At 42.9% G+C, this 16,584-nt stretch overlaps 1 protein-coding gene across 5 annotated transcripts in view; it reads left to right on the top strand.

The window, feature by feature from the left end:
- The window catches only part of Lpgat1 (lysophosphatidylglycerol acyltransferase 1), a 117,180-nt gene that overhangs the window by 50,521 nt on the left and 50,075 nt on the right, over window positions 1-16,584 (top strand). For 2 of the 5 annotated variants that reach the window (XM_055609146.1, XM_055609145.1), the window contains exon 2: window positions 712-973. In XM_055609146.1, coding sequence (XP_055465121.1) covers window positions 736-973 — 238 coding nt within the window. In that variant the 5' untranslated portion in view covers window positions 712-735. Of the gene's footprint in view, window positions 131-711; window positions 974-16,584 lie in introns of those variants that run through there. The other 3 variants (XM_055609143.1, XM_055609147.1, XM_055609144.1) reach the window with 3 other exon arrangements.

Here is a 16,584-nt window from a genome sequence, read left to right as displayed (position 1 = left end):
TCGCGCCGCGCCTCGGGCCGCCTGGGCCGCCGCCGCCGCCGCCGCGTCCATGACCGCGACCCCCGGGCCGGGGTCTGCCGCCGCCGCCGGCCCTCGGCCCTGTCGCCGCTCGCCGCCCGAGCCCACTGAGGTGAGCCCGCTGAGGAGACCGGGCTGAGGGGAGCCGCCGAGAACGGGCTGAGGGGACCGGGCTGAGAACGGGCTGAGGGGACCGGGCTGAGAACGGGCTGAGAACGGGCTGAGGGGAGCCGGCTGGGAGAACCGGCTGAGGGGACCGGGCCGAGGGGAGCCGCCGAGAACGGGCTGAGGGGAGCCCGCCGAGGAGCTGACGAGGCCGCCCCTCCTTGCCTGGGGGAACCGCTGCCCGCGCCGCGCGCCCTCACCCCTGGGTGCAGCTCCCCTCCCCCTCCCGCCGGCCTCCTCTCACCTTCCTCCTCCTTCCTGGGCCCCTCTCCTTTCCTTCCCCCTCCGGCCGGCGAGGAGCGAGCGCCCCGCGGCGGGTTCCGGGCGGCGGGGCCGGGGCTGCCCCGCAGCGGGCGCCGGCCAGCGGGTCCTCCCGCCGCGGTCCGCGCCGCGCTCCCTTGACCTTGCGCGGCGCGGCCGCTGTCCCCCTCCGGAATGTGCCCCCGGGAGCCCCGACCCTCGCCGCCCGCCGCTTTCGAGGAGCTGCACCCATCCTGGGTTTGAAATGACTGCCCCTTTCTTCCCCAGGACAGGACGGACGCCAGCGTGAGGATGGCCGTGACCGTGGAGGAGGCGCCGTGGCTGGGCTGGATGGTGGCGAAAGCCCTGATGAGGTTCGCCTTCATGGTCGCCAACAACCTGGTTGCCATCCCGTCCTACATCTGCTACGTGATCGCCCTGCAGCCGCTGCGGGTGCTGGACAGCAAGAGCTTCTGGTACATCGAAGGACTCATGTACAAATGGCTTTTGGGAATGGTGGCTTCCTGGGGCTGGTACGCCGGATACACGGGTAAGAGCGAGAGCGCCTGGGTGCACACAAACCAGTCTGCGGTGCTCCGAATGCCAGGAGCCATGATTGAACACATAGTATGCTTTTGGTCGAGAAGGCCTTGGCTGTTGGAGAAAACAATAGTCTCGTTGGATTTCTCATTAGAATCTCAGCCAGGAAAGCCTGATGCCGTCAGAAGTGTAATTTTATAGTTGTCTATTTTAATGTGATTGACTTACTAAATTGGGCTGGAAAAGCTGTCACAGGAATGGGAATGCAGCGCTTGAGGGCTTCCAAACTGCAGATGGAAGATCCTTGCTCCCCTCCCCATCTCTGTGAAGTGTGTTTCTTTTGTCTTCTAGGATTTATATTTTATCGCATAAGTCTATTATTAACGCTTTAAACATTGTTGTTCGTGTTAAGCTAATTTGCCCTGAGCGCCTTTAAGTGGATTTCTGTCCTCGATTTTCAACTGCATTTCGGGGAGAAGGAGCAAAACTGTGCTGAAGTGGACTGTTACAGCACTAAATGAGAAATTAGTGTTCCTTTTCTACCTATATAAACCTCACATATTGTGAGAACTTCCATTTCTGCCCAAATGTTGTATCCTTTATTTTCTTTTATTGACTATTTCTTCTTCAAGATTAAAATAAGGGGTGAGGTCTCTAGCACTTGTGAGATGTGGAAACATTTATTATGGAAACAAAACTGGGAGGCAGATTCCTCAGCACCTATGCTGCAGTTCATAGCTAGAAAGAGTAGAGGGTGTTTTCAGGGTCCCGCAGCAAAACAGTTCTCCATTTTAAATTCCATCTCCCTCTTGCCCACACTGTCTGCACCTGCAGAGTTTATCCACTCGCCAGGAAACGACTGACAGCACACAGGGTCTGCAGCCCCCTGCTGTGTGAGGAAATGTTCTCTGCTGCCCCAGATGAAGGCTTTTCCTTCCATCATTGCCATCTAGTCTGTTAGCCCCTGGGGATGGTACCTGCATTGCTTCTTTGTAGTGAGCTGTTCAGATGCCAGTGTGTTTTTTGGATACTGTTGGTAAGCTCCTTGTCCTTTTCAGTACCTTGTAGCAATAGTAAATGGGAGAGAGAAAAATGAAGTTCCTGCCTGGAATGCTGAGTCTCATCTTACTGCATTGCTGTCTTAAGAATGGCTTTGGCTTGCTGTAGTTTGCTTTCCTAGGTATTCTAGATAGTAACTGGTGGCTTTATTCTTTGCACAGTATACTTGTTTCCTTGTTTTAAATGAGCTGATAGGCTTTCAAGAACAGTTTCTATTTTTTTTCTATTTGAGAACAGTGAAATAAGTGAAATATCTGTACTTCTATGTAACACATAGTTAAGTGTGTCAGCCTGATGAAATAATTAGTCATTGACCTTGAGACTATGAGACTTACAGTGCAGCTGCCTGAAGTTACCTATGGCCATAGCTAAGCTGCGGTTGTCCTTTAGTTGCTTGTTTTGTTTTTCTTGAGACAAGGCTGTGTTTATGTGTTGAGGCCAGCCCTGAACTCTCCATAACCCAAACTGGCACTGAACTCAGACCAGAGCCCTTCTCCTGCCTCAGCTTCCCCAGTGCTGATTACAGTGCCTGCCTCTAGAGTGTTTTTAAGCAATGCTTCTTGGAGCATCTTCCTTACCAACTACAGATCCATGAGGTTTCTTTTGCCTCCAACTTAGTGGTCATGGTGTGGGCTCTATATTTTAGTGTCTTTGAGACACTTATTCTTCTTCAGGCTGCTACATGTTGACAATCTAATCGGTTTCCCCTCAGATTTTAGTTTGCATATTTTCAATAAGTTTTCTCACAAGCTGAATACTGGTCACAGTCTGATCATAACAAAACACTTACGTCAAACAAAGTAGGAATGACTTTAGTTGAAAGCCTGAGCTGAGTGAGGGTCAAAGATGCTAACCTACAGAGGATTAGTCTTTTCTTTGCATTGTGTGTTTCACTTCTTCCCTGTCTATCAAGAGTTCACTAGGCATTTTGTTTCTCTTTCACAAATGGAAAATTGAACAGTGTCAAAGGGATTCCCGGAAGATCTGCTCAGTAGCTGGGTGTTAGGTGTACTTGCTTAACTGGTGTACAGATTTCTGACACCAAAAAGCAAACAGGGCGCTTTATTAGGAAGAGCTACTGAAACTCCGTAAAGAGGCAGACAGATGACTCCTTCAAACACACGTGGTTCTTGCCCCCATAAACTCATGACCCCTTCTTTGTTTTTTGCTTCTTTGTTTATAGATCCTTTTGTTTGTACACCTGTCATTACAGCATTGTTCACTTAAAGATCGCCAAAATGTTGTTGAAAATCCACCTAAAAGGAAGTTTTAAATATCAATTAGAAAGCTGGTTTAGATGGCAGATGTTTTGAATTGTGGTATTTCCGGGTTAGATAAGATGTTTACCCAGCTGAAGACTTAGGGTGACCACTTACCTATCTAGCCTTCCCTGCCCTGTATGGTAGCAGATAGCTGGATGTGAATTAATCAAAACAACATAAAATTGGAATTTCATGTTTACCCACACCTACAGACTGCAGCTGTCAGTACTGGGTGGCTTAGGGGCTACTGAACTGGAAAGTACAGGTACAGGTACAGGTACAGATCATCATAGAACGTTCTACTGGGCAGAGCCCAATGCTTTTGGCTTTTTTTCTTTTCTGAGGAAAATTGCATTTTATTTCTTATCAGGAGAACCTTTTTTTTCCTGAAAGATTCTTTCTATCTATCTATCTATCTATCTATCTATCTATCTATCTATCTAGCTAGCTAGCTAGCTAGCTAGCTAGCTATTTATTTATTTAATATATATGAGTGCTCTTTCTGCATGTACAGCTGCATGCCAGGAGGGGGCAGCAGATCTCACTATAGATGGTTATGAGCCACTATGTGGTTGCTGGGAATTGAACTCAGAACCATCTGGAAGAGCAGACAGTGCTCTTAACTGCTGAGCCATCTCTCCAGCCAGCCCCAGACATCTTTTTGATCTAACAGATTTCCAGGTTGGAGATCTAGTTTAGTGGTAGAATACTTTCAGTGTATGTAAATTAATAAGCAGGTTCCTTAGGGATATTCAGGAAGATTTATTAAAGTTCTTTAAAGAGGCAAACAAGATGAGTTCTTCAAGTTCACAAATACAGGTTCTGGGATGAGGAATGATGAGGCCAAAGCCCAGGAACCTTTTTGTTATTGTTGATTATTTTTTGAGAGAGGGTCTCATTATGCTGATGCACAGCCCTGGAACTTCTGCAGCTTACAATGAGTATTTTTAAACTGTTTAATGTACTGAGACTTTAAATGTGTTTGGATAACAAGAACTTTACCAAAGTAAGTGAACGAAAGCCAGGCTGGCCTTGAACACAAGTTGGTCCTCCAACTTCAAGCCCTGGATTACAAGTATGCGCCACCGTGCCCATCTTCCCAGAATTTTGTGTTTTGTTTAGTTTGACTTCTCAGAGATGGGAAACTGCCTGTAGATATAGAAGAGAGAAAGGGGTTTCTGGTTTTTCTGCCTTTATCTGACTTTGTCTTTTTGGTGAACATATCTCTTGAAAGGACTAACGACAGCGGGTTTGTGACAGCTTGCTTCTAGGGAGTGCTGCGTATTGCCACCACCAGCTCTTCAGTGGCAAATAATGCACACACATTGCATTTTGGGGATAAGTTATACTGTTTGCCATGATATTTTGAGGCAATCTGAAAAAGTTACTAGCTTAATCACTGATCTACTTCTGCATACGTTCCTCCAGTTTAAGTGAAGACTGACGAATTTCAGAGAGGTTGTATTTAAAGGAAATGTGCCTATTTAAAGTAGTTTGTTTGACTTTCATTCACTTATTTTGGTAAAGTCATTCTTATCCATATACATTTTATTAAAGTCTCAGTACATTAAATAGTTTAAAGATACTCCTTGTAAGTGGACACTCTGGAATTTTTACAGAGTACTGAGAGTCTTTGGGCCAGAGTCTGGCTCGCAGGGGCTTGGGGATGGGGTTTGCTGCCGAGCTGGCTTTGCTTAGCTAAGAAAAAAAATGCTGTTTTTCTTAGATTAGGTATTTACCTGTGCTGGCTTTAGGGAAAGCTGATGCAGATTAGGTTTGGTTTTCCCCTGACCCCAGGCTTTGATGGTTAAGAGTGTTCACCTTTGTGGGTTGTTTGACTCTTTGGTAATGTGCTGTGCCAAGCAGTGATGCAGAATGTGGTGGGGTTTGTTGCTGTTAATTTTATCTTTTACTGTGAGTGCAGAGGCACCTGAGATACATTATTCTTTTGGTGGAAAGAACACTGTGGCTCCTTCTCGAGTCAGTGATAATGATCCACTCAGTGGTGGGCAAGATGCTTGTCTTACTGGAGGCTCTTCTTTATAATCCCAGAGCCTGGCTCATTGTCCGATGTTCATAGGATGCTTGGTAAATGTGTTTTTGTGTTTATTTGAGGTAGGGTCTCATGTTCAGCTAGCCTAATTCACTGTGGAGGTGGGGATACCCTTAAACTTCCTAGCTGCTGGGATCATAGGTTTTTATGCCAATCCATAGGAGCTGGGTGTATGGTTTTCTAAGGAGATAGAAGCTAGGACCACATACATGCTATTTGAAGCCCTGTACCCTTGAGTTACACCCCTAGTCCAGCTGTCTCCCTTGAATAAACCCCTTTCCTTTTTTTTTTTTTTTTAAAAGAGGAAATTTTTTTTTACTGAATGCTTTCCTGATATCAAGGTGGCTAAGGCTATAAAATAACCCTGAACCAGATCATATGAAATAAATATTTGTTCAATTAACATGCTTGTTTGTTTTTAAACACTGGGTAGCTTTTGCTTGGCTCTGCTTCCCAGTGTTGGGAAATAAAGGTGTGCACCACCATGCCCAGCCCTCATGTAATGTTTCTATTGAGCTTGTGCTGTGTGTGGGAGCAGGTGCCCTGGAAGTATTGACATGCACAGAGTTGTCTCCTGACTTGAGGAGCACTCAGCAGCACTGGTCGGGAGACAGTGTGCCACAGCAGAGCACAGACTGAATAGTGCTAATGGAGGTGCGCTACTGCTCCTGCCTGCTGAAGGCAGCAGGATAGGTGTGAGAGGGAGTGCATAGAGGACCTAGGGAAGGAGACGGAGCCTTCGATTTCCTGGTCCGGGGGTGCCACTGCCCCATTAGGAAAACGTTTCTCTGTAGGATTTACCCCCTTAATTCTGTCATCAGTACTTACAATAGACTTAGAATTTTGAATAATTGTCAGTTTGAGACTTGTATATTGTGGCAACATTAGTTAACGCTTACTGGAACATAAAGCTGAGTAGCTCTGCCCACTTCCATTAGTGAGTTTGCCGGTTACTTCACTCGCCTGTTTAGTCCTTCTGTACTTGCAGCAGTTGTATCAGTTTGGTACTGTTATTATGCCCTCTCCTTGTGTTATTGATATTGAAATAGAAACAGAAGCAGAGTACAGCTACTTCCCCTTAAACATTAACGGGATTGATGTTGGCCACGGTTTATTTTTGTATTCAAAGAGCCAATATTGATCTTTAGGTCATGTTCCTAGAGTGTTTCTTAGTTTTACTGTCCTCTGCCCTTCCTTTCAGAGGTGTGAGCTCTCTGAAATAATTCTAACATCTGAAAGCAATACCACAACTGTGGATTTCTGTCTTTATTTGTTCATTTTTTAACTCTTCACTAAATGTGTGTAATGGTCACCCAGGTATTAGGGGGTATTCCAGTCATCTCTTCGTTGACAGAGGATCATCTTCTAGGACAGATTGAGCTTTCCAAATCTAAAATCAGGAATCTGAAATGTTCTATGACCCAAAGCTTATACATGATGCCACAGAAAAATTTTTTTCATCTGACCTCATGTAATCAGTCTTGTACAAAAGTTTTGACACACTAAAAATGCTGTGTAAAATTACTTTCTTATCTTCAAGCTGTGCATAGAAGGAATATATGAAAAAGGAATAACTTTCCTATTTATATATGGGCCCTATTCCTTCCAGATCTCATTTTGTGTATATAAATACTAAAAAAAAAAAAAAAATAGTAAGCTGAACTCTTTTGTTGTTGTTTTTGTTTTGTTTTTTGGTTTTCTTGGAGTCAGGGTTTCTCTTTGTAACCTTGATTGTCCTGGACTCCCCTTGTAGACCAGGCTGGCCTCAAACTCACAGCGATCCACCTGCCTCTGGCTGCCCAGAGTGCTGAGATCACAGGCTGAACTCTTAACTAGTTCTGGCTGCAAATATTTCAAGTAGGTTATAAGTGACCTGTTGTTTCTCAGTGAGGGGTCGTGGGAAAAAATAAGGACATTTTCTTATAACATTTTCAGAACTTCCTTTACGTTGCTTTACTCTTAAAGGACAACTCACCAGACTATAAATATAAAATCCCTGACTCACACTTTGCTATAGTTGCCTACAAAACTGCAAATGCTCTCTACCATTTAAAGGTACTGCAGAGATGTTGGATACTAACTTGAAGTTTTCTCATTGTTAGTGATTTGGTCTTTTTGGTTTATATGTCCAGTGGAATCGCTCTTTATTCTGATATGTAGTAACTTTACTAGGAAATATTGCTGTGGTGGTTGAACTCTGTTTTTTTCCTGTGTGGTATTTATAGATTTAAATGTTTTTGTTGTTGTTTGGGTTTGTTTTTTGAGATGGACTCTTACTGTATAGAGCGGGCTAGCCTTGAACTCACAGAGATCTGCTTGCCTCTGCCTCCCAAGAGCTGGAATTGAAGGTATACACCAACCACTATGCCCAGCTAGACTCAAATATTTTATTTCAAATTTGTATCTTTAATGTTTATTGTACTTCATTGTTTTGGTTTTCTGTTAGCTCTCTTTGTATGCTTTTTATATTAGTTATTTTCTACTTGATTATCAATTTTTATTGTATTTGTGTGTGCATACGTATGTGTATAGAATAGTTTGTGTGTGGAGGTCAGAAAACAACCTGAGGGATTGGTCCTTTTCCGTTACCACATGGGTCCTGCGGGTCAATCTCAGGTGGTCTGTCTTGGTAGCAAGGGCCTTTACCCATTGTGCCACCTCCTGAGTAATTTTTCTTTAATTCTTTTGTTGTTATTATTTGAGACAGACTCTCATGGACCTTTGGACTCTGTATAGAGCTGAGAATGACCTTGAGCTGCTGATCCTCTCAAGTGCTGAGATGCTAGGTGTATCACAGGTCACAGTCAGCTTTTCTCTTAGACTTTGACACTTTTTGTTTATTTCTGTCTTTAATGTCTGTTTTATACAATATCTTTTCCTTTTTTTCTCCTTTATATTTCTTCATATCTATGACTTAAATTTTTTTCCATGTCTTCCTTGAATTCTGCCAGTCCGTACTTCCCTTATTCCTATAATCTGGACATTTTCTCTTGAGTTTTTGTTTTGTAGTCTTATTCATAGGAGTAGTCATTTCATTGATTCTTGCAAGTTCTTGAAAGAGCATTTAGTCACAAGTTTTACTTTCTCCATTGTAATTATCTCGATGACTCTTCTTTGTGGTCCGATTTTGTTGCTTCGTTCTATGCCATGGACCTTTTTCATGTAATTGCTTGAATTTTCTGGAGTTGCTGCTGTATAAGGTTTGGATGAGGCCAGGTGGATTTGTAGACGTCCTCTCATGTTGCGCACACAGCGCCTGGATGTGTTGTCTGTATCGCCATAGGCTTATTTCTTCCTAAGTCAGATTGAGTCTGGGAAGCCTTTTATGGGCAAATCTGGACTTCAGACTCCTTCCCTTGCAGCTGTGGCTAGATTGACATGGCCCTTGCAGAACAGAGTCAGCCCCTTCCTCAGGGGGTGCATTGCTACTGGTGCTTTCTTCCTTTCAGTGTGCGTGTGTGTGTGCGTGTGTGTGTGTGCGCGCGCGCACGCACGCTTTCCTTTTCTGTGGTTCCCAGGCTGATTTGATTCTTGACTATTACCAATTATAATACCTAACCTTTCATTCATCTTTTCTAGGCTCCTGAAAGAAAATGTCATCAGATTGAATGGAAGAGATGGTACCTTTGGTACCTCAATAGGGAACATGATGAGCTATGAAACTAATTGTGTCCTAGGTCTGGTCTGTAGCCCATCCTAAACTGCAGGGACCACCACTGTCCCCTAGTTTCCTGGGATTACTATACCCAAGCTAAAATTCAGGTTTATTGACTACTTGGCTCTTGTTTTGTTTTGGTTTTGAGTCAGATTTTTTTTGTGTAGCCCTGGCTGTCGTGGAATTCACTCTGTACACCAGGCTGGCCTCAAACTCAGAGATCTGCCAGCCTCTGCCTCCTAAGTGCTGGGATTGAAGGTGTGTGCCACCACTGCCCAGCTGAGTACTTGGCTTTTAAGAGTTCTTTGTAGTTTGTAAAGTAATGGCCATATTTAGTACTTGATATGCTTATTTGGCTTTGGTGCTACTTAAACTTAAAAAAATAATTAGTTGTCAAAATTTGAAATACAGATATATTTCATAGAACAGCTAACTACTCTTAGAAAGTTAGAAGTTGAGCAGAGCTCTCTTGGCTGGAGCTATGAGACGGGGCCTGCATCCTCCAGCTCACCAGATGCCACTTCCGTTTCTTATGCTGAGTCTCCTGTGGTCATGTGCATCACCTGTGTGGAGCCTGAGACCTGAGGATATGCTTTACAGAATTCAAGCTGTCGTTATTAATCAAAGCGCTTCTGTTAGAGAGATGGAAGCTGCTTTCTGTTTATGTGCCATAATGTAGTAATGTAATATTAATACCTAAAACCAGAGGACTCATGTTTATACTGGAAAGGTTGTCAGTGAGCCCATCTACTCATTTCATGGGGGGGACACTCAGTGAAGGACCAGTACAAGAGCTGTCGTCACTGTCAAGCCATGTCTCATATCACCAACCTGTTAACTTTTTCCTGCTATTTGTCCATTCATTACTTAGTAAATCATATTTCTTTTATATACATTGATGTTTTGCCTGCATGTATGTCTATGTATCATATATGCAGTAACCCCTATTCACAGAGGCCAGAATAGGGTGTTAGATTCCCTGGATCTGAGGTTACAGATGGTTGTGAGCCATCATATGGGTGCTGGGGATTGAATCTGGGTGGTCTGGACCAGCAGCCAGTGTTCTTAAGTGCTGAGCCATCTCCATCCCCTCTTATTTTTCTTTATAAATACAGTTGGGTGACATCTAGAGCACAGAAACTTAGTGCTTTCTCCTTGCTGAATCTTTTTATTTTAATTTCTAAATAAAAACTTAACTTTGAGGGGCTGGAGAGATGGCTCAGGGGTTAAGAGCACTGGTTGTTCTTCCAAAGGTCATGAGTTCAATTCCCAGCAACCACAGGGTGGCTCACAACCATCTATAATGAGGTCTGGTGCCCTCTTCTGGTGTGCAGGCACATGTGTACACAGTATACATGTATACACAGTAAATAGATAAAAATCTTTTAAAAAAAACTTAACTTTGACCAATTTTATACATATATAATATATTTTGATCATATTTATCCCATTACCTTCTCTTATTCTGTCAATCACATGTTCCTCCTAACAAGTCTCCTTTTTACTTTTATATCTTTTACTTCTTTTTTCTTTCTTCCTTCCTTCCTTCCTTCCTTCCTTTCTTTCTTTCTTTCTTTCTTTCTTTCTTTCTTTCTTTCTTTCTCTCTCTCTCTCTTTCTTTCTCTCTTTCTTTCTCTCTTTTTTGAGACAGGGTTTCTCTGTGTAGCCTTGGCTACTTTGTAGACCAGGCAGGCCTCGAACTCAGCAATTTGCCAGCCACTGCTGGGATCACAGGTGTGTGCCACCTCTTGGCTCTTCTATTTATTTATTTATTTATTTATTTATTTATTTATTTATTTATTTATCTTAAGCAACCTATTGAGTTTAATTAGGGTTGCTTGCATGAGTATAGGTGTGGTATATGAACTAAAGACTGACAACTTAACCAACTTAACCAGCGAAGAAAATGACCTATCTCCTCTAGCAGCCATTAGCTGCCAGTTAGCTAAGAGTAGGGCCTCCTAACCACTGCGCTGTGTGGGATAGAGTGCTGGCAGCTTGGTCTGGGACAGGTAACCACAACTGCTGTGAGTTCAAGAGTGCAGTGGCCACGCCGTGTGCAGAAGACAGTCTTCCTGAACACTCTTCCCTCAGCTCCAGGCTCTTACATTCTTGCCATCCCTTTTTCTAGTTTATTTCCAGGGAGGGAAGATTGGTGTCGGTTCCGTGTTTAGGGCTGAGGACTCACAGAGTCTCTGTACTAACTGCAGAAAGAAGCATTTCTGACCAGGGTTGAGAGTAGTACAGATATTTGGAAGGCAGTTTGACTAATTTAGCAAAATAATAATAGTTTGCACTCTGAGGCTTATGATTCCCCAAGCCATTGGAATTGGGGTACATTTACAGTACCAGGCATGACTAAGCCTCAGATCTAAGCAGAAAGTAGTTGTTGCCCCAACACCAGTCACGCCACTATCACATTTGTGGACACATGTTGCCTGGTGGGTAGGACATGCAGCACACAACACTGGTAAGACCATGGATATAGCCTGCATAGTACATGCTGTTATGAAAACGAGACAAGCGAAAAGCTTTCAGTTACTTCCAGCTTCATGTTCTGCAACCAAAGTGAATGGTGTCTCCAGCAGAATGATCTCACCTTCTCTAGCTATAGTGGACACAGCGACAGCCTATGTTATTTGGGAACCTCTGGAACCTCTAACACATTGAGAGGTGTTCCATGCCTGCTTCTGGGTTTTTTATTTAATAACCAGTGGTTTCTGGAAGTAGCATTATCTACCCATGCAGAATACCTCCATTCAAACTCTTTTTTAAGAAGTTATATTTAAAAAATAAGCTTATAAAGTAGTGGCTTTCCATACAGCTTTTAAAATACAATGTTAGTGGCCTGTGGTAGCACACAACTTTAATCCCATCACTCAGGGAGACAGAGGCAGGCAGATCTTTTCTGAGTTCAAGGGCAGCCAGGTCTACAGAGTAACTCCAGGACAAAGTACGCTGTTAGTGCTTGCTTGTGCTTGCTTGCTTCCCTCTTTCCTTTATTCTTTCCTTCCTTCCTTCTATCCATCCATCCTTCCTTTCTTCCTTCCTTCCTTCCTTCCTTTCTTCCTTTCTTCCTACCTTCCTTCCTTCTATCCTTCTTCCTTCCTTCTCTCCTTCCTTCCTTCCTTCCTTCCTTCTCTCCTTCCTTCCTTCCTTCCTTCCTTCTATCCTTCCTTCGTTCCTTCTATCCTTCCTTCCTTTTATCCTTCCTTCCTTCTATCCTTTCTTCCTTTTATCCTTCCTTCCTTCTATCCTTTCTTCCTTCTATCCTTCCTTTGTTCCTTCTATCCTTCCTTCCTTCTATCCTTCCTTCTATCCTTCCTTCCTTCCTTCCTTCTATCCTTCCTTCCTTCTATCCTTCCTTCCTTCTTTCCTTCCTTCCTTCCTTCCTTCCTTCCTTCCTTCCTTCCTTCCTTCCTTCCTTCCTCCCTTCCGTTCCTTATTTCTTTTGGTTGGTTTGTTTGTTTTCAAGCAGAGTCTCGCTATGTATCTCTGGCTAGCCTGGAATTTACTGCGTAGACCCTCCTGTTTGTACCTCCTGATTAAAGTGCTGTGATTAAAGGTGTGAATATGCTGGGCTCCTTAGTGGTTTTTGTTTTGTTTAGTTTTGTATTTGAGGTAGAGTCTTGCTTTGTGTCCCTGTGGAGCCCAGATAGCCTCAAACTTGAAGCAGTCCTACTTCAGACTCCTCAGTGCTAGAATTGTAGGCTATGTCTGGCTATTCATACTTTAAAATATGAAGAGCAAAGTAAGCCTGATGATTTGCTTCTCATTTTAAATTACAATAACTAAAACCAAAATGTTAGGAAGGGATTGAAGAGGTGGTTCAGTGTAAGAACTCTTAGTGTTTGTGGAGAGGACTAGAGTTGAGTTCCCAGCACCAGTTTGCAGCTATAGCTGAGGAAGTCCAGTGTTCTTTTCTGGCCTATGTGGGCACAAGGCATATATGCAGTGCACATACATACATGTAGGCAAACATTTATACACATAAAATAAAAATGATAAGCGTCTTTAAAAAATAGTTTGGGGCTGGCCAAATGCTTAGTTGAGTAAAAGCACTTGCCATTCCAAGCCTGTTGACTTCAGGTTAATCCTTGGGACCCATAGTAGAAGGTGAGAAGCAACTCCCAAAAGTTGTTCTTTAATCCTAATTGTGTGCTGTACCGTATGTGCAATCTTCCCCCAACAGTGCCAGTAAAACAAGAGATAAGTAAAAGGTTAGTTGTATTTCCCATCAAGGTTTAGCAGACTAGATGAGATATTGTTAGCAAACACTTTCCCCAAACTTTAAAATCATCATTAACCAAGAAATCTTATGAAGGAGCCTGGTGAGATGATTCAGTGGGCAAAGGGCTTACCACACAAGCAGGGACATCGATGCAGAGCATTTCCTGAATGAGCTAGCTAGTTAGCCACACTAGCCAGAAGGTGAGTTTGAGCCGCAGTGAGGGATCTTACCTCAGTACATAAGGTGGAGCACGATCAAGAAAGGCCTTGGGCTCCTACACACATGCGTATCCACATGTCTACCCACACACAGGTATTCACACATGTGCAAACATATACACACACACACACACAGGACACACATGTAAAATATAGAAAACCAAAACCCTATGAGCCATGCATGCAGCAGTACGCTGCTAATGACATGTTTGCTAGTGCTGTAAGTAGAAGCTTGCACTATTCCATAGTTTAGGGGCAAAGTATTTGTAATTTAAGTACATTAAGGTGTTTTAACAAGGTGATATTCAAGAGGTGAAGGCAGGAAATTTTGCCTCTGAGGCAAAACTGGGCTAAATAGTGAGACCCACTCACAAAAGAGTCTGACAAACAAAAAATAAAGTAAGTGTCGTTTTGGTATTAAACAGACACAAATATTGTAAATTGGAGCATAACTCACGTGCCATATAGTTTAGCATTTTAAAGTATGCAATCCAGTGCAATCCGGTGGTTTGAATGAGAATGGCCCCCATATATTTGGTTATATTTGAATATATTTAGTTCCCAGTTAGTAGACAGTTTAAGAAGGATAAGGAGGTGTGTCCTTGTTGAAAGAGGTTTCAAAAGTCCATGACAGGCCCAGTCTCATTTTTTTGTTTTGTTTTGTGTTGTTTTTCAAGACAGGGTTTTTCCATGTAGCTCTAGCTGTCTTGGCATTCACTCTGTACACCAGGGTGACCTGGAACTCAGAGATATCAACCTGCCTCTGCCTCCTGAGTACTAGAATTAAAGGCATGCCCCACCACCATCAAGCAAACATTTTTCACAATGTATTTATTTATTATGTATACAATGTTCTATCTGCATGTGCCCCTGCACATCAGAAGAGGACACCAGATTTCATTATAGATGGTTGTGGGCCACTATGTAGTTGCTGGGAATTGAACTCAGGACCTCTGGAAGAGCAAGTCAGCGCTCTTAACCTCCAAGACATCTCTGCAGCACCCCCAGTCTCATTCTTCTTTGTTCTCTGCCTCTATCTTTTGGATCAGATTTAAGCTCTCAGCTACTGCAGCTGTGCCATACCTGCCTGCCTACTACCATGCTTCCGCCGTGCTGCTCATGGCTTAACCCTCTGAAACTGTGAGCGAGCCCCCAGTTAAATGCTTCCCTTTATAAATTGCCTTGGTCACATGTCTCTTTACAGCTCTAGAACAGTAACTAAGACAAAAGGTATTAGTATAATCACATGGTTGTTCATCACCACTGTCTTAACTCCAGAACATGTCATCACTCACAAAGGAAAATTCCAAACCGATTAGCTCTCATTCACCATTCCTTCCTCATCTTAGTTGGCAGCCACTACTTTGTGTTATGTTTCTGTGGATTTTTCTATTTGGAACACTTCACATAAATGGAATCATATGATATATGATCTTTTGAGTCTCATGTCTTAACATAATGTTCCCATGTCCATCTATCTGTATAATAACATGTGCCAGTTCTTCTGCCTTTGTATAGCTGAGTGGTTGTGCGTTATACAGATGGGCCACATTGTGTTGGTATAGTTACCAGGTGATAAATGTTTGCTTGCTCCCATGGTTTGGTTATTTTGAATAAAGCTGCTTATGAGTGCTCATATGCAGGTTTTGTACTAATATGCTTTCAGTTCTCTTGGACCTAGGAGTCTAATTTCTGGATCTCATTATAATTCTTTGTTTAACTTTTAAGGAGCTGCCAAACTGTTTTTCATAGCAGCTCTACTAATGTATGTTTATATCAGCAATGTAGGAAGGTTCCAATTTCTTTCCTTCTTGCTCATACTTATTTTCTATGGTTTTCTGTTTTGGGGTTTTATTCTTGCTGTTCAGCTGGATATGAAGTGGTGTCTTCCCGTGGTTTAGAATTTCATTTCTTATTGACTAGTGTGATTTCCATGTGCTAGTGACCAGTTCTTCTCTGGAGAAATCTTCCTTCATATCTTCTGCCCATTTAGAATAGATTACATATCTTTTGAAGCTGAGGTTATGCTATGGTTTGGATGTTGTTTTCTCTCTCCAAAGATTCATGGTTTGGGAGCTTGGGCCCCAGAATTAGTTGGAGGCAGTATGTCTGGTAAGAGGTTCTGAGTAGGAGCCCAGAGTCCACGCTTAAGTGTGACTTACTTAACCGTGTACTTACTACGAGACTGAACTTGGAAGGGTTATTTTGAAAGCCTGATCTGGTTCCACCCCATCTCTCCCCGCATCCTGTTTACTGAAGTGACTGCTTTCTCCTGCTATTGCAGTTGGCCATGAGGTAGCAAAGGGAGGGTGGAGAGACTTGCCTGTACCATGCTGGCTGGATCTTGAGCCTCCAAAGTGGTGAGCATGTCTTTACAAAGTTAGCCTGCCTCCAGCATTTTATTATATCAATAAAACACCAACGAATACATGCTATAAGAATTCTGGGGCCAGGCATGGTGGCATACACCTTAATAGTAGCATGTATGAGCCAGCCTGGGCTACATAGCAAGTTCCAGGCCAGAGCTACACAATGAGACCCTGTCTTTAAATAAGAAAACAAAAAACAAAGAACCCCAAAAACTATAAATTTGGATACCTTATCTAGTTCTCATTGCTTTATTGTATTTTTAGTATTATGACCCAATCCAAGGTCATGCAAACTTATTTTTTTTTCTGTAAAGAATTTACTTTTTACGTTTAGTTTTGTGATCCATTTTGAGTTATTTTTTCTATGTGTATGAGGGAAGGGAACATACTTTTTTTACTCTCTTTGCATGTGTGTGGGGTGTGTATGGATGTCAGAGGTTGACTTCAGGTGTCTTTTTGGCTGTTTTTTACTTTATTTACTGAGGCTGAGTTACCTGTTGAACCTGGAACTCAGGTTGTCTCAGGGATTTCCCAGTATCTGTCTCTTGAATGCTGGGATGAAAGGTGTGTGCCACCCATGCCTTTCTTGGTTTGTTTTATTTTAGTTTTATTTTTTTGAGACAGGGTCTCACTATGTAGCTCTGGCAATCCTGGAAGTATCTTAATTCTGTAATACAAGATCCTTCTGGATAACACATACTTATTATCCCAGAACTTAGAAGGCTGAAGCTGGGCTATATAATGAGACCCTGTCAAAAATAAAGACGAAAGTTA

The sequence above is a fragment of the Psammomys obesus genome, unplaced genomic scaffold (genome assembly GCF_907164565.1).
Source record: "Psammomys obesus unplaced genomic scaffold, mPsaObe1.curated_primary_1811, whole genome shotgun sequence".
Taxonomy (NCBI): domain Eukaryota; kingdom Metazoa; phylum Chordata; class Mammalia; order Rodentia; family Muridae; genus Psammomys; species Psammomys obesus.
This window is presented reverse-complemented; position numbering and strand designations above follow the sequence as displayed.